This window comes from Nilaparvata lugens, chromosome X (genome assembly GCF_014356525.2).
Source record: "Nilaparvata lugens isolate BPH chromosome X, ASM1435652v1, whole genome shotgun sequence".
Taxonomy (NCBI): Eukaryota; Metazoa; Arthropoda; class Insecta; order Hemiptera; family Delphacidae; genus Nilaparvata; species Nilaparvata lugens.
Window position 1 is genome coordinate 33,191,637 of NC_052518.1, and position 18,877 is coordinate 33,210,513.

The 18,877-nt window shown below is 34.5% G+C and overlaps 2 protein-coding genes across 3 annotated transcripts in view; both read right to left on the minus strand.

Moving 5' to 3' along the window:
* Positions 1–11,291: 11,291 nt before the first annotated feature.
* On the minus strand, positions 11,292–12,504 carry LOC120354973 (putative uncharacterized protein DDB_G0286901). The gene has a single exon (XM_039443181.1). It carries the CDS (start codon positions 12,470–12,472, stop codon positions 11,321–11,323), a length of 1,152 nt encoding a protein of 383 aa, XP_039299115.1. The 5' UTR covers positions 12,473–12,504; the 3' UTR covers positions 11,292–11,320.
* A 4,538-nt stretch (positions 12,505–17,042) lies between these two features.
* Positions 17,043–18,877, minus strand: part of LOC111057290 (transketolase-like protein 2) — a 67,213-nt gene continuing 65,378 nt past the window's right edge. For both annotated transcript variants that reach the window (XM_022344715.2, XM_022344716.2), the window contains exon 11: positions 17,043–17,604. In XM_022344715.2, the coding sequence (XP_022200407.1) occupies positions 17,432–17,604 (173 nt within the window). In that variant the 3' untranslated portion in view covers positions 17,043–17,431. The remainder of the gene's footprint in view (positions 17,605–18,877) is intronic.

Genomic DNA, 18,877 nt, shown 5'->3' on the forward strand with positions numbered 1-18,877 from the left:
CAATGAATCTAATCTGCTATGTATCCAATATATATCCATATTTGTACAGCATTATGATTTTGATTGTACCTCAATATAATGTCTAAGGTGTTGCTGTTCTCTGCTTTCTCAAGTAAAGACCTTTACCAACCTTTGATCTCTGCTGTCTCAAGTAAAGACCTGTACCAACCTTTGGTTTCTGATGTCTCAAGTAAAGACCTCGACCTCCTTTCATTGATTTTTTCTTTGATGGTTGAATCTTTTGTTTCTTCCCCTTCTCAACCACCCTGCTGACTTCCTTCAGTGATCTTTTCATACCTCCCCCAAATTTTGCCTTAGCCTTCATAATGTTGGTGACTGCTAGTGTTGCAGCTTTTTCCAACACCCCCGCATCATCAGATCTCACTCTGTCCCAGGCTCCCTCTGCCAAGATGCTGTCTGCTACTGCTCTGCTTGCTGTATCACCACTCTTGGAATAGGCAATATCATGCTCCTTGCAAGCCTGATCAAGTTTGTTGATTCCTGGATCACCTTGTGCTAATCGCTTCTGAAGTTTTGTTCCTGGTCCACAGTATTGATAGCCAGGGATATGAAGTTCAACTGGTAGAATGTCGATTGCCTTATTAACTATTGTACCAGCAGCTCCCTTGATAGCTGACAGAACACCTCTTCCTCTATAGATCTTCTGACTTTTCTCCTTACTAAAATCACGCCTTGGGGCAATAGATCCTCTCCCAGTCACTTGTCTCCCAGAATGTCTTTGACCACCATCTCTGCTATCATCCAAAAGGTGTTTGATTGTATTCTTATACTTGGCTTTGTTGTAGTTAACAATCTCACCTCTTGGATCATTGTTCTGTCTATGCACACTGGTCCAGTTCAATATTTCTCCATAAGCCTGTCTGTCAGCAGATTCAACTAATGCACGATTTGGATTCTTCCTGAAAATCAACTCACAAAGTCCCAATGTAGCTGTGAAGGTCTTTTCTTCCTGATCTACAGGGTCAGTCAGCACAATTTCATCACCATTCTCTCCAAAAGTTAAATACTTATTGCCCAGGTAGTAAGCATTGTCTCTCACTCTTGGCCCAAAAGTGTCATCAAAATCGTCATTGTCCTTGCTCAATGATCCGCTAATGTAATCAGCTACCTGTTTTCCAGCTAGATCAGTTTGATCAAGGATATTCTGAACTGTTGTACCATGACTTTCATTCAATAATTGTTCAACATTCTTATCATCATCCTGTCCATCTCCAGACAGCTCCTCATCACTGCTATCATCATATCCTCTACTCATATTATACTCCTCACCCTCATCCCCTTCAAATGCCTGCTTTCCTGCTTTCCATAGTTGCCGTCCAACTCTTGAGGTGCCTGCCATTGGACTTGAAACTTCTCCAGTTCCATATGATTCAACTGTTGGTGACTCTTCATCAATGCTGGAGAGTTGGAGCTTATGTTTTGCTTTACTTGCACCAGTAAGTCCACGCCTTGTATATGTGGCATCTTCAACAAATGGTGTTGTTGGTGGAGTAGGATATGTGTGGTGTGTTGATGCTGCTGAGAAAGGACAATGTTCTGATGATAACAACTCTGGCTTGGATTGTCTCTGCCTACCCTTCACATGCCTGGAGCGCATTTTTATTCTAGGCTTCAGATACCTAGGACACTTCTTGGATGCTCTTGATGGAGGTAGTTGTGGTTGTTGAACTGGCATCTGTTGGAAGGTTTCGACTAGGTTGACTAGTGGCTCAGCTAGAGGTTTGAAGTGTTCCACATGTTTCTCTTCTGCAATCCGTCTACCCAGCATGATTTCCTTATGCCTCCTTTTGATTTCACACTTCAACCTAGCAATCTCCAATATGGTAGGAGCAACCTCCTCCAATGTTGGCTTATGGTTCCTTTGTTTGATATACATACTGGTCAGTGTTTATCAGTATACTGAGGTCTGAGAGTTTGAGCTCTGCTATTTATACATTTTGGACCCATACCAAGTGCGGAGTGCCACTGACTGAACAGTGACTGATCAGTGACTGATCAGTGACTGAACAGTGACTGATCAGTTACTGATCAGACTGATCAGTGACTGATCAGTTACTGATCAGTGACTGAACAGTGACTGATCAGTTACTGATCAGACTGATCAGTGACTGAACAGTGACTAACTGACCACTGAGTGGATGACCCTACCATCCTGCCACAGACATGCTGAATACTGGTGAGCATGGTCCATGTGGCAGGAGGAGCTAGGGTCATTGAGAATGCTCATGCTCAGCCGGCAGGACAATTGCCAGCCGCAGCAGGTTGACTGTTGGTGGCGGTCAGACGACCGGTGAGGTGACCGGCGGGGCGACTGGTGGCCAGGCGACCGGTGGCGGCCGGACGACCAGCGGTGGCCGACCGGCGGCGGCCGGGCGACCGGTGGTGGGGCGACTGGCGGCGATAGTGGGGCAACTGGCGGCAATGGTGGGATGACTGGTGATGATAGTGGTACAACTGGTGGCGATAGTGGGACAACTGGCGGCGATAGTGGGGCGACTGGCAGCGATGGTGGGATGACTGGTGACGATAGTGGTACGACTGGTGGCAATAGTGGGACGACTGGCGGCGATAGTGGGGCGACTGGCGGCGATAGTGGGGCGACTGGTGATGATGGTGGGGCAACTGGTGGCGATAGTGGGACAACTGGCGGCGATAGTGGGACTACTGGTGACGATGGTGGGGCGACTGGTGGCGACAGTGGGACGACTGGCGGCGATAGTGGGACGACTGGTGACGATGGTGGGGCGACTGGTGGGGTGACCGACGGGGTGATCGGTGGCGGCCGGGCGACCGGCAGTGGCCGGACGACTGGCAGCGGGATGACTGGCAGTGGTGGGCCAGTCTACCCACTACATACAAAAAATATATCCTCTGGTTCTGTTGATACTGACCTTTAATACTTACCTTTACCGCCTTGGATTCGAGCATAGAGCCTCCAACTCAGAAAGCTAACTTGCTAACCACTACACCATAGAGGATTCATGTTTAAAGACTTAAATTATATAGAATATGATACTTCTTCCGACCGGCGGCGGCCGGGCGACCGGTGGGGTGACCGGTGGCGGCCGGGCGACCGGCAGGCAGTTCAAGATCAGTAGGGAAATTCTTTTTTCCCTTTTTCCCATTTTTTCCCAATTTTAAGTGTTTTTATTTATTTTTTTTTTCAATTTTATGTGTTTTTAATTTTTTTTTTTGGGTGACCTTGAGGTTAGGGTGGTTGACCTGGATGACCTTGAGGTTAGGGTGGTTGACCTGGATGACCTTGAGGTTGGGGGTGGTTGACCTGGATGACCTTGAGGTAAAGGGCGACTCTGGTGCACTTGTGCACCAGAGTCGCCCTTTTATATCTACTCATAAACTCTCAATTGCAAAAAAAAAAGATAGAAGATGACTGATTGAGGTACAAGGTACAAAACTAAGCTCCTTTTATAGGATGCATTAACAGAGACTTACTTTTTTGAAATTCATTCAAAACAAAAGTATCCTAAAAGTAACATATTAAGAATACTTTGCCGAATCTTGTTTTACACAGTCTTGAAAATGGCCTCAGTTGATATAACTACTCCATTCATAAATTATTAATATACACACATTCACGGCTTGATTGAACAATCGCCAATCGGAAAGGAAGTCGGGGAAAATCCAATAATAATAATATTATTGACAGGATAAAGATTTTTAGTTGAATTGCAACAATTAATTAATGGTTAATGGAGTAATTAATTTACTCCCTGGTTGTATGACTATAATGATAATTGTAATGTGCTTACAATTATTACTGAAAGTAATTGAATAATTCAGTAAAGAATAACTCCCTCATCTTGACTGACAGTATTCTACTCGCTCTTTCGATCTTTCGATCTCAATGATTGAATGAAATTACCGTAATATCACAATTACGACAATGTTGTTAATTTTTCAGGTGCCTTTCCGCAAGTCTATTGTGGCTGTGACAGTGATCCGGGCTCATCCATAACCATTCACTCATCTAGTCCAGCTTCTCCTCGTTTCAACATAACATTGGCGTCACCAATGTTTCTATGATGCATCGGACCAGCTCTAAAAAGCTCTAAACTAACAGTAAAGTAGGAAAATAATGAAAATAATAAAATCGTCATTTCTTCAATCAATTGTAACTTTCTAATGATATTGGAATCGGAAGTATTGTCGACTAGAGTGAGAAAAAGAGAAAATTCTGCACATCCATGACTATATTTTGAAGTTCCAATTGAAGTATTTCAAAAGATGCTCAGATTTGAATAAAATTTGGTTATTAACTTAAAAAATTATTCTAAGATAATAGAAATTAAAACTACAAAATATTTACATTGCAAGCACATCCCCTTTTTTCATGTCTGTATTGACCAGACCAATATGGAAAAGTGGAGTTTCATCTTGATGAGATTTTATCAGCTGCTCCATAGGCCTACTGTACATGAAAAATTTGCATTCATCACATTCCAAAAGCTCCAAGCTCTAGAAAAATTTACAATTTGATACTTTTTGATATGTGTTTCTAAATCTACATTACGATATAACAGAAAAATTGATATCCATGCAAAAGTAAGAAATGATCAATTTATTTGTGGACAATTATATTTCATGACTAGATCCATGGATTATTGAAAATTGTTAATGAAAAAAAAATTAATTGATAATCTCTTTTCATTTAAAATTTAAAATCTATTTTTTATATAAGATAATATTCAAGATAAGATAATAATTATTATAAATTTATTTGAACAGTTAGTAGCAATAAAACAACAATTTATTACTATTGTATAATTATTCAATCACTTGAAAAGCCTATCAAATTAATGTTTATGAATATCTTTAATATCACTATACATGATAATCAGACACATGATGAAATTTTGAAATTTCAAAAGTATAAAACTCAGTTTGAATAAAAAATATTTGACCTGAAAATTGAGTATGTAATTGAATAAAACTGTATTATTCCGAATAAAACTTTTATTATTAATTTTGTGCTACATCTTATTATTTGTGCTTCACCTTTAATATTCTTTAGTTTTTAATGCTTTAGATCATGACCATACACAAGTTACACTATAGATGGCCATGTTTGGATCAAGGTCTATAAATACACTCATTTTCCTTATGGAGCGGCTATCTTATATGGCGGTCTTAATGATAACAGCCGTTGAATTTGAAAATTGGTGAACTTGAACCCCATAAAATGGCGATTTTGCAATGCAGCACATGATTGTGTCATGACCTGTATTTATACTCTTTGGTTTGGATAAGTTGAAGCTAGCACTCTAGCTGCTTCCATCAGTAACTAAGTTCTTGACACCATAGTGAGGTTCACATTATAATGGCAGTGATAGGAGAACAAGGTTGCCTCTGTCTTGTCAATGATTTCAATGGCAGTAGCTGATACCACTTTATTGATACAATATTAACTCTTTATTCTCATTTAAAAAAATAAATTATATTTCATTAAGCAAGAAATTATAATTTTCAAAAATTATATGATGAAATTTAATAATAATTATGGAAATTCATTATGAAATAACTGAAAAATATAATTTCTTGCTTAATAAAATATAATAATAATATATATACCCTATATAATATATATAAGTTATATTTTAATGATAGTAAATTATATTATTTTCATAATAATTATGGATATTCATGATAAAATTATTGTATATATATATATATATATATATATATATATATATAAAACACGTTCACGTTCATTAAAACTCAGTTTTTAAAAAGAAATTTTATTTGCAAAAAATACATGTTAACACATCAAGTGGCTGGAGTAGACTAACTAAAATGAGCGCGCTGAGAGCGACACTAAGCGGTACTGACAAAAATAGTAGTCAGCACATCAATTGTTTAAGTTTACATAATTCCTCCCTCCTTAAGTTTTTTTCGTCCCGAAAAATAAATTTGGGACACTCAAAAATTACAAAAATTAAAATGAAGTTACAAATTAAAGTTTACTAACTTAGATCTAATTTCTAGGTGGTACAATATAGCTTATGGTAGGGGTTGATGATATTGGTACTTGTGTATCAATTCGGTAATTTAGTACACTGGTTGGCTTCTTAAATTTGTAATAAACGATTATCAAAATTACAAGAAGTATAAATGTACTTAAAACAAAAATTACAATGTGGCGTGTCTTAAGGACGAAAGAATCTTCAAAATTTATAAAATCAAAATCTCTTGGTTCAATATCATCAAGTTCACTAACATCTTTCAAATCGATAAGTTTAGTATGAATTTTATTTGGTACATGACTTAATTTTTGTGCATATGTGGTAACTGAAGTAAACGGTAATTTTACATCTGTCATTTTATCATTGATATCCAGATTGATAAGGAAAGATGAAGGAGTATTTATAGTGCCATTATTGATATTAATTTGATCAAACTTATATCCTAAAATACAATTACAATTTTCGAAATAATTCATAAATGGTCTATCATTAATTATTTCTATTCTTACACAACTATCCAAATCCTTATTATTTACTACAGACAAAATACAGTTATCATGTATAATTTCTCCTGAAGTACAGAAAGAAATAGAAGAGAATTTTTGACAATTGGTCAGTTTCCAAAGCTTTTTGTTTTGAGACACAGATATAGATTTTTCTTTTAATTTCATGGTGTGAACATTTGATTCCATTTCAACAGGATAAGACAGAAGGTCATATTTTTCAAATAAATCGTTTAATTTCGGTAAATGGATAATGTAAGTTATAACAGATTTCGATAAAATACAAGTGCTATTACTAATTTCCCATAAAATACTGGAATCTCTACTAGCTAATGAATAATTCTTATAATTAATTAACCTACGAAAATCATCAAAGCTCAAAATTGATGGATGAAGTTTCCCTTCTTTGCAATACATCAACGAGTTAACAACATCATTTATTTCATCATCCAACAATTGTATAGTCAAAGTAATTAAGTCAACAGCTTGCATATTTTCGACAATATTGGCAGTTTCGTTAGTAATATTTTCTAATGCTTTATTATTTGAATTAATATGCTCAACATCAAAATTAAATTTCTTAATTAACTCATGGTTCATTTCAAAATTATGTTCTTCATTTTTAACAAGATGTAATTCATTATTTTCTATTTTATCAATAACTTTGTCGAGGTGTTCTTTGTCGTCAGCAGTCATAAGTCCTGTCAACCATGATATGGCGTTTCCTAATCCGTTCATTAGTCCACGTTTTACCTTTTTATTTTTATTTTCAGAAATCATTTCTAATTTAAAATATTGGTTGACTGAAATTTTCTTCAAAGATTCAATAATGTCAGAGGATATGTAAGCGACTTGCAGATTATTAATATGAGTCTGTAATTTCAAAGATTGTATTTTAAGGTCAGTCACGTTAGTAAAATGGATAACTTTGTATGTGTCGTTAATGAGCATAGATTGTCCTATTTTAATCGGAATTATTCCTGCTGTCTTTGTCAAGTCTGTCAGTCTGTACGTCAACGTTGCTGGGATCAGGAACAACAGAAGGATGGTCATTGCCTTCATCTGCAACAATTAGATTATCTTTTACTTTTTTACGAGGCCTTTTCATTCTGTTAGGGTGGATTTTGATTAAATTTCTTTTCAATTTAAACCTATCACCTTCCTTAGTAGCTGTGCTATACCTTGGAACATTTTTGTGAAATTTCGGGTTTTTGATGAATATCCTATCTGGTATTTCAGGTGGTTCCTCTCTATTTTTGTTACATTTTTCTGTTCGTTTTTCTTTTTCCTCGATTATTTTCTTGTAAACGGCATCATTCAACGCTTGTATTTCTTTGAAGTATTGATTAGCAAGTTCTTCAGTGATTACTGCGGGATTATCCTGATCTTGATTTTTTGGTAAATAATTCTGAATTCCGAAAGTTAGTTCATTTGGGCTTAAGTTGAATTGATCTTTTATCGAATTGTTATAGGTTCGCAAAGCTAATCGAAGTTTTTGTTCAACACTATATTTTGGGAATTTAATTTCGAGTCCTTGTAGAATTTCAATAATTGTGGAGTGTGTTCTTTCTATTAGTCCTTGAGATTGGGGATGATAAGGTGTGGTGAAGTAAGTTTCAATACCATTTATTTCAGTGAATTGTTTGTATAGTGCATTGTTGAATTCTAATCCGTTATCGGTTTGAATGCATTTTGGAATTGGGAAAACTGAAAGATAGTTGTTTAGATTTTTTATTATTTCGATACTGTTAGCTGATTTCAATGTGTAGGCGGAAAGTCTTTTAGAAAACGAATCGACAATTGTGAGGATTTTAATATTATTATACGTGAAAGTGTCAATCTGAAGTTTTTCGAAAGGTTTAGTAGGTGTGGGAGTTACTTTGAATTTAGTTTTAATTGGGTTTCTTTCATACTTGGTTTTCAAACAGATTTCACATTTATTTACAAATTCTGTTACGTCTTTGTGCATTGCGGGCCAATAGTAGTTTTTACGTATTTGTTTATAATTCTCGTTAATTCCTCTGTGGAAGTTTTTGTCTTCATGACATCGAGCTATTATCATTGTTTGTTCATCTACATCAGTTATGTCGGCGTTTATTCTTTTGTAGATTCGGAATTTTATGTTGGGAACTATTTTGACAATTTCATTAGTCATTGAACTTAGAATTTCTGTTTTTAGAGCTTCAAACAATGGACTTTTATTTGAAAATACTATACCGTACACAGTATCAGGTTTCAAATATTCTCGTATTTCTTCTACGTTGTTTCCAATGTCACGTGCGTCTCTGTATTTGAAAATTATTCTGTTTTTATTAAAGATCTTTTTGAATTGGGGTTTTCCTTTACCTCGTGAAATAACTATTTGGTTTGCTTCAGTGTTTATGATACTATTTTCGTCCATTATACCTATTCTATCATCTGAACTTTCTTGAGAATGTTGTGTCATTAGTGAGTCATTGTCATTATCATTATTAGTATTATTTACAAGGTTTTCGTTGCCAGTTTCCACATCATTTTCATTAATATTATCAATATTTGCATTAACTATCGAATTGTTACCAATTTGTTCATCAAGATCATTCAATATACTTTCACTCACCGACGGAGGAGCTTCATTGTTATGGAATCTTAACAGATCATTGATATCAATGTCATCGTACTCATCATTGTTATTGGCATTGTTCGCATTATTTTCCGCGGGAAAGCCTGGGAACAATTCTGAATCGTCAAAACCTGTAAATTCATCACTACTTTCCATCATGTTTACATTGAAAGGCCGTGAGAGACAATCAGCAACACAATTTGAGCGACCTTTTATGAATTCTACGGTGTAATCATACTCTTCCATTAACAATTTCCATCTCATTAATTTAGCATTTGGTTCTTTTAGAGAATGAAGCCATTGGAGTGGCTTGTGATCTGTTCTTAGGGTGAATTTTCTTCCATACAAATATGGCCTGAAATGTTTCACTGCCCAAGTTATTGCCAACATTTCTTTTTCAATAGTAGAAAGATTTTGTTCAGCGGGATTGAGTGTTCTAGAAGCGAATGAAATTGGGAGATCTTTATTGTCAGTCATTTGACTAAGGACCGCCCCTAAGCTTACATTGGATGCGTCTGTTGTCAAAATATATGGATCATTCAATTTAGGTAACTGCAATATTGGTGCGTTAGTAATTGCTTCTTTCAGAAAATTGACAGCTTCAATGAATTTAGGATCTTTTGGGTTTATAGTGGATGTTTTTCTCAATGCGTTAGTTAAAGGTTGAGCTATTTTAGCGAATCCTTTTATCATTTTTCTGTAGTATCCTGCCAAACCTAAAAATTGTTTTATTTGTTTAGTAGTTTGTGGAACGGGAAAATCTTTTATTGCTTTTACTTTTTCAGGGTTAGGCTGAATGCCTTTTTCCGAAACTATGTGACCTAGAAATAGAAGTTCTTTCTTAAAGAATTCGGTCTTGTCCAATTGTATTTTTAGTTGATGAGTTTTCAATCGTTTGAATACAACGTTCAGGTGTTTCATGTGCTCTTGTAAGCTATCACTAAAAATAATAATATCATCAAGATATACAAGAACATTTGGTAAATCACAAAATATCAAGTTCATTGTCCTTTGAAATTGAGGTGGACCATTTTTCAACCCAAATGGCATTCTGAGAAACTCATAATGACCATTTTCAGTACTAAAAGCTGTTTTTGGTATTGATTCGGGTTCCATTTCAATTTGATGGAATCCTGAAACAAGGTCAATAGCCGAAAAGTACGTTGCTCGACCGATTTTTGAGAACAAGTCTTCAATATTCGGGAGAGGAAATCTATCATCTTTAGTTTTGTTGTTCAATTTCCGATAATCTACTACAAGACGAACTTTGCGTTTTCCTGAAGCATCAGGTTTCTTCGGCACAACCCATAAGGGAGAGTTGTACGGAGAATTAGACGGTCTTATTATCTTTTGTTCGAGTAACTTGTTTATTTCATTACTAATATCCTGCCTAAATGAGATAGGATAGCGGTAGTTTTTTGAATAAACAGGTTCTTCGTCTGTAGTCACTATTTTATGCTTGAGCAAGTTAGTAGCAGTTAATATATCACCTTCGAATTTTATTATTTCGGGATATTTCATAAGAGTACTAATAATGCATTCTTTCTCTTCTGAGTTCATATGCTCAGTTCTCAATAAAGAAGTGATTTCGTCAATGGAGAGGGGATTATCGATCATCTCACCCATGTACAATTCACATTCTTCTACAGAAACTGTTTCGATACTCAACGTTTTGTCACAATCAGAAAAATATTCAATCTCAATAAAACCATTCCTATCAATATCAGTTACAATATTATACAACTGCAATTCCTTAATACTAACAACACATAGCTTATCTGATGGAGTGCAAACATTAGTTTTAATTTTCAATTCATTCCAACCTTTGTTGATTTCAATATGATTCATTCCTAACAGTGGTATCGTGCAATCTTTCGTTATGAGACAATTGGTCTCCAAATCAATTTTTGCTTTCAACCCTTGCAATGTTTGCTTTCCAATAAGAACATCATAATTATCGCTAAAATCATACACATAAAATTTTTCATCTTTATCAACACCAAGCATATTCTTAACATTAATATTTACACAACCTTTTCCATTAGATTCACCAGTGGGTGTACGAATTTTATAATCACAATCAATTATTTCTGTCTGAGGAGAAACCATTTGAGGTTTAATGAAATTATATTTACTACCTGTATCGATCAAAATTCGTGAATCATTGTAATGAATATGAGGCAAATCAAGAGAGATCGTATTCAAATCTAATACTACGTTTTTGGATTGTTGTTCGAGCCTACTTCTAAAAAATGATTCATTTTCTCGCAAAGGTCACTTACAGCATTTTCCATAGAACTCATTCTAGCATTCATGCTTTCAAATTCGGAAAACTCATTTTCAGAAGATTCAATATTGTGAACTGGAAACTTTTGAAAGTTGGAAACTGTTCTCATGCTCACATCGTTTGATTTTTGATTCAAATTTTGGTTGTTATTATTGAAGTTTGCATTTGGATTACGATTGAAGTTGTGATTTTGGAAACTTTGTCCATTACGAAATCTACTTTGAAAGGATTGTCCTCTGTTGAAATTATTTTGAGGCTGAGAGAAATTTCTCTGATTGAAATGATTTTGAGGTTGAGAAAAATTTCTCTGATTGAAATTGAAATTACGATTTTGAGATTGAGAAAAGTTTCTTTGATTTGAATTGTTTTGGTTTTGAAACTGATGGAAATTTTTCGGATGCGAATTTTGATTGGAATTTGACGAGTTTTGTTTTCCTTCAGATTTACTGAAAGTTTGATTCATTTGTGTTACATCAGTAGTAAATCCTAAATGTTTCAAATAAGCACTACTCTTATTGATAATAGCCTGTCTTGCATCACTGAGGTCTTTGATTCCTAGCGTTTGTAGGTGAGCTCCAAGCTGGTGGTTGATTCCTTCGACTAAAATCATTACAATTTGTTTATCCAACTGAGATGAGATAGTTTCAAGAATTGGACCAGTTAGTCCATCGAGTTTGTGTCTTGAGATAATCACGGTTCTTTTTTGTTGCAGTCTATTTATGAATTGAATAGGGTGTTCTTTTTGGTGTGATTTCATAGCAAGCAGTTCCATAGTTAATTGTTCTACTGTCCTATTATCGGCAAAGTTGTTTTTCAAAACATCAATCAAATTTGAGAGGTCATCTACTGTACTGTTGAGGATTACATCTTTAGCAGGTCCATGTAATTTGTTTTTACAATAGTGAAGGAGGATCCAATGATTGTCTGCTGCTTCCGCGATACGATTATTACAATAGTCATTTTTCAATTTTTCGACAACTTCGAGAAAGCTAAGTAGTTCTATTGGGTTTCCTGTATATTCAGGTATTATGTGTAGGTGATGTTTCGCAATTGGTCTTGAAATAAGGGGGTTATCCATTGTGCTTTCACTGTTATCTTCACTGTCACTGATTGTAGATGTAGAAGACGTGTTACCTTGAACTGTGGAGTTGGATACAGCTGCAGCCAGAGCCAGGTACGATCTTAACCTTGGCCGGTAATCGATAAGAAGCTTATGGTCTGGTCTGCTATCCTTCTTGCCTTTCTTCCCCAGGATGGTGGTTGTTGGTTGTTGGTGTTGATGAGTCACTCTTCCACTTGACGGTCTCGATGATGGTTCATATCAGTTGCGACCCCGACTTTCGAATTTTCCGCGATCACTTGTGATTGATAATTGATCAATATAAACTGGCGGTTAAATGAACAGCACAATTTTCACGAAATTTTCACGAAAAACTCTTCAGGGTCCCTGTTCGGGCGCCAAACACGTTCACGTTCATTAAAACTCAGTTTTTAAAAAGAAATTTTATTTGCAAAAAATACATGTTAACACATCAAGTGGCTGGAGTAGACTAACTAAAATGAGCGCGCTGAGAGCGACACTAAGCGGTACTGACAAAAATAGTAGTCAGCACATCAATTGTTTAAGTTTACATAATTTATATATATATATATATATATATATATATATATATATAACTATGAAAAATCTCTAACTATATATTATCTCATTGGGTGCACCCAAGAAATAAGAAAAGAAAAATTAATGGCGAGTTCCATCACTTGATGCAAGATCTCCAAGCTGATGAAGACAAATGATGAATTATCATAAACTCTTTATATATATATATATATATATATATATATATATATTTTCTTCATCAATTTCATTCTCAATTTCATTTAGGTTGAAAATTAAAAAAAAACTCATTAAATATTTAAAATTAATAGAATGTGAAAATTGATAATCATTCTGCTTTTGTACATGAATAAGCTTATGAATAAACCTCTGACTGAAATATTGTAGGCCTTTCTGATGTTACTCATTTTTTACATTGAGAACCATTAGATGAGATATCAAGATAATTGAGTTTGAGATAACTTTGAAATATTACAACTATGGTTATTCACATCAACTTCTGAGCAATTTGGTGTGAAATGATTGCAACCAACCATAATCGAAAAAATACTACAAAATTACACAGACAAACATTTGATGAACTATAGGACCTTTTTACCCCTAATTAATCACTTTTCATATCCAATGGTAACTGTAGGAAAAATGTAATGTGTAATACATGCGCAAAGTTCCTTTGCTGCACTCAATAAACATTCCGCACTCGCCTAAGGCTCGTGTGTAAACGTTTCTTTCGGTGCAGCAAAGTGTCACTTTGCGCACTAGTTACACAAATAACTATTGTGAATTTCCATAGGAATCTGCTCTATCATTTCAAGGTACATTGTCCGGTCAAAACAGTCAGCAAGAGATTAAATGATAATAGGCTAAGAAAACGTTTGAAAGGTCAGTGGATGACTAAGGAGATAGAAATAATGAGATCTCTTCTAGAGATAGCAAAAACGAGAGTGAGTGAAGGAGTGGACATAGACATACAACTACTTAAAAAAGTAAAGGAGCACTATAACAATAAGGTTGAAGAGGCAAAGAAAAAACATTTCAGTGAATATATACTTTCCTCTGCCAACAGAACCAAGTCTAGCTGGGAGATTGTGAATAGACTTAGAGGGAGTAGCAAAAAAAGATCAATGCCCCCTGAAATTGAATATAATAACAAACTGATTACAGGTAGCAAGTCCATAGCTGAAAGTTTTAATCATTTTTTTTGTATCCATGGCTCCAGCAAATGAAAACTCTGCAGCACAAGAATCATTGAAAAAGAAAAGTCATAATGAATGTACCACATTTTTTTTCTTTTTCCCACAAATGTCAATGAGGTTGTGGGAGTTATAAAAAACCTAAAAGCTAAAAAGGCTGTGGGCCCAGATGAAATCCCGGTGTCAGTAATTAAGGCATGTTGTCATGAAATAGCAGAACCATTGGTATTCATTATCAACTCAATGTTTAAGACAGGTATATTTCCAGACTTATTGAAAATAGCCAAAGTGATTCCTATCCTAAAAAAAGGTAATGTTATGGATATTAATAATTATTGACCTATTTCAGTTTTAAATACATTGTCAAAGGTTTTTGAGAGGCTCATTCATGATAGAATTATGAGTTATCTGTTAAAATTCGATTTGCTTTTCAATTGTCAATATGGTTTTATGAAGGGAAAGTCAACAATCACTGCAGCGGTAAATTTTTTTGAGTCAATTGTAAAAGGGATTGATGCTGGTGATTATGTAACTGCGCTCCTATTGGACCTGTCAAGAGCCTTTAATAGTGTCAATATCGATATTCTTTTATGCAAGTTATCAAAGCTCGGAATTAGAGGCGTGGCGAATAGGTTGATAGCATCATACATGAGCAACAGGTTCCATTACACATGTATATCTACTCCTAATGGGTTAGTAAACTCAGCCAAGTTACCATTGACACGAGGCGTACCACAAGGCTCCATTTTAGGCTCATTACTCTTCATATTATATATAAATGATATCCAATTCAATGTTCCTGTCACTGATAAAATTACTCTCTATGCCGATGATTGTACCTTGCTATTTAAGAGATCAGATCTCATAGACTTGGAGATTGAGGCAAATAACATGGCAAATGAGGTTGTGCAGTTTTTTAATGATTCAGACCTCACTATAAATTCAAACAAAAGTCATGTCATCAGCTTTGATTATAAGTATCGTCCTTTTCACCCCACCATAACACTTGGTGAAACGAACATTGAAAGTTGTACTGTTGTGAACATGTTAGGTTTGTCGATGGATTCCAAGCTTAATTGGGGGGATCATGTGAACAAGATATCATTGAAATTGAGTAGGTCACTTTTTGCATTTAGAAATATTGTTAAACGGGTGCCTAAAACAACAGCAAAAAGTGTCTACTATGCACTGATTGAATTATGGCATTGTTGTGGCATATTATGGCATTGAATTATGGGGGAGTACCTCGAAGCAAAACATTCAAAGAATTTTTGTTTTGCAAAAGTTCGCAATAAGATACCTGGAGGGGCTCAAATTTCCACAGACACTCCACAGAGAGTCGTTCAGTAGCCTAAGTATTTTAACTGTTCCATCATTGTACATTTTCAAATCAATATTACATGTGAAGGATAAGTTGAATTCATTCCAAGTTAACTCAGATATTCATGGCTATAACACTAGAGGAAGGAATAACATTTCAGTTGAGAGACATAGGCTGAGTGTATTTGAGAAAACACCTAATTATAGGGGACAAAAGTTTTTTTGCGAAACTTCCGGCTGATTTGAGAAGTATTGTTGAAGAAAAACAATTCAAAACAAAACTATATTCTTTTCTCAGTGAGAAGGCTTTCTTTGAGGTTGACGAATTCTTGTTAGAGTGAAAAAAATTATTATCTAAATTTTGCAAATTTAATGAATTGTTAAATGTTATTAGAGTTTTATTTTAAGATTGATATTTTATGTTATTATGTTATTTATCTGTGACGTTTTTCAACTGTATTACATTGTTTTTTTTTCTTATACTTTTGTTGAGAATAAAATATTATTATAGTGAGTGCCATTTCGCTTTTATATATATAGATTAATTAAAATACTTCTATTCCATTTTATCTGCATAAGTCCCATCATATATATTCAAGTGAGATTTATAAAAAAACATATTACCATACTGTACCTAAGAAAGTAATATTATTCTGTTTCGAAGTTCCTAACTATAACAAATTATGAACTCTGCCCTATAATGTATTTACCAATAATAGAAATGAAGAATAAGAGAATAAACAATGGGTGAGAGTTTGTGTGTCAATTATCAATGGCAACCCTATTCTCAGAGGAAGAATTTTTGCCACTACAGGCGTTCTCATGATGTCATTGACTGTCTCATTTTGTTATTTCACTTTAATATGAGAGATTCTACCATCTCGAGAAGAATGTTGATATTCTCTTCACTCATTCTGAGGTAGCGTAGCTCTGAAAATCCAGTGGATTTTCCTCCTTAATAAAATGAAGCAGATTTATACGAATAAATTCCCTTTTCTTCTCAGCATTGTCTTCACTCACTGCCGGTTTTCGTCCCTTTTTCCTTTCAAAAACCCATCGTTCAACAATTTAATCTTGTGAGCTCATATTTGCTACTGGAAACTGAGGGGTCAGTAGCAAAAACAGTGGAAAATTGAGATATCGAATGTAAAGAATGCTCATTGCTTTCGTTATTCAAAAGTACGCGAGCGGCGATTCTCCCATTGGCGCGACGAGCCAGAAACGATAGAGTAGTGTCGCTCAAGATAATTCGTCAGACAATGATACAATATTATTATTATTTGCTTCTCAGAGGCAAAAAATTGAGCTGAGCTCAAGTGGCGTGCAGCATGTCAAGTTCATGATTGGAGTCTTGCAAGCAAAGTGTAGTAGAACTTCTCAATTGTAGGGACACACCTCTACCAGCATCATTGCCATTTTAGATAGAAACATGTTATATTAAATAAAAAATGTCTTTTTATCCAATATGAATAATTACCACAATAACAACTTCTCAACTAGTACACAAAAAAAAAACATTTTATATCTAACACAAAGCCTGATTTAATTTAGACAATCAAGTCCTGTAAAATACTGCCCTTCCTCAAGAAGAAAGAAGAGTCAGCCTATGGAAATGGCAACTGGATAAACCACAATAACTTTGCGCTTATCTTCAATAAAAAACAATTTTCAGTGCATAAATTTTCTTAATTTAAAAACAATAAAATTATGCAATATTTCTCTTAATACACTCTCGTATGAAAATAACATTTTCTATCATTCATTAACAAGAAAATATGCAAATAAGCAAAACTATTGAATACCAATAGATTATTTAAAAAACACTCAACACGGTGCAAAAGAGCAAGATAACGAGTTATTCAAATAAAAAACTTGACTTGCTCAAGGAATGTTTGAAGTGATGTGTTTATTTGTTGAGGATTTGTTGGGCCGCTGCCACTATACATTTAGCATCAATGCCAAACATGTTGAGGAGAACCTTGGGTGGTCCAGACCGAGGAACCCTTGGAACAGCCAGATGTTTCACTATTATGTCGCGTTCTCCAGCAACACCTGCCATCACTGCTTCTCCAACACCACCTTCACAAACAATTAAATCAATATTGTATTGCCATTGGAAAAAATACACCAAACAAACCATTATTTAAAATCACTTCACTTGTATGGGCTACGTTATTAAAAACAACAAGTACCCTTTTATTTTAAATTTTAAAATATTTCAAATATTTGTTGAAATGGTTAAAAGTTTAAAATGTTTCAATTAATGAAAGTGTACTTCATGCTTTTAATAATTTTCAACCATTATATATACATTTTTTGAGATACTAAATAATAACATAAAGGGCAAATGCAACAAAAAAGATATAACTAGTGATCTCCTAGGTTGCAGAACTCGCTCATGAACTGTTGTATTTATATTTGAAATCCGCAACTTGTAATTATACAGGGTTATTGCAAATTATGGAAACAGCTTATTATTTCTTTTGTAATGATAATTTTTCAGGAAGATTCAATGGCGATCCTATTTCAATTAAAAGAAGAAATACTTTTCTGTCGCTTCAAAATTTTTGTCCGCCATTTTGGATCCGTCATATGAATCCAAATTCATTTTTTTAAATAGGAAGGTGGTCGTGTAATAGATGATTTCGATGCATAATTTCAAAAGAAAATGAATGGCAGAAACCGACATGGATATCTCAAACCGTTACAAAGATATTCACATTTAAAAATACTAATAATTCATACAAAATGAAATAAATGAGTACATAATAGAATAGAATAAACGTTTATTGAATAAATAAGCTACCTTAAGCGAACATCAAAGAGGCTGCTTGACACTATTATACAAAACATGGTACTATTATACAAAACATGTAAATTCGTTAAATATACATATATCAGTGAACTTTATTTTTACTTAACAGTTAAATTTACTTATCAGTTTATTACACTGTTAAATTTACTTACAGAATTTACTCAACAGTTAAAATTATCTTGATATTAATTAATTAATTGTTGGCTCAGCTCTCAAAAATCTAAAGAGTGTTATAATATATAGTCAACCTGAACTTACATACAAAAAATAGAACAGAATGAATTACACCAATACAATACATTAATAATGAGTTATGTTACATTTAAAGTGTAATTATTCAACCCAATCTTTAAATTTCTTCTCAAAAGGCGCATATTAACAAACTCAGCACAATTATCGGGTAAATCATTGAAAGTTCTTGGTACAATGTAGATTAAGTTGTTTCTGGCTAAATTATTCGAAGTAAATGGTACAACATACCTCTCATTCAATGGCGATCCTAATGGCACATACTAATAATAATAATAATAATAATAA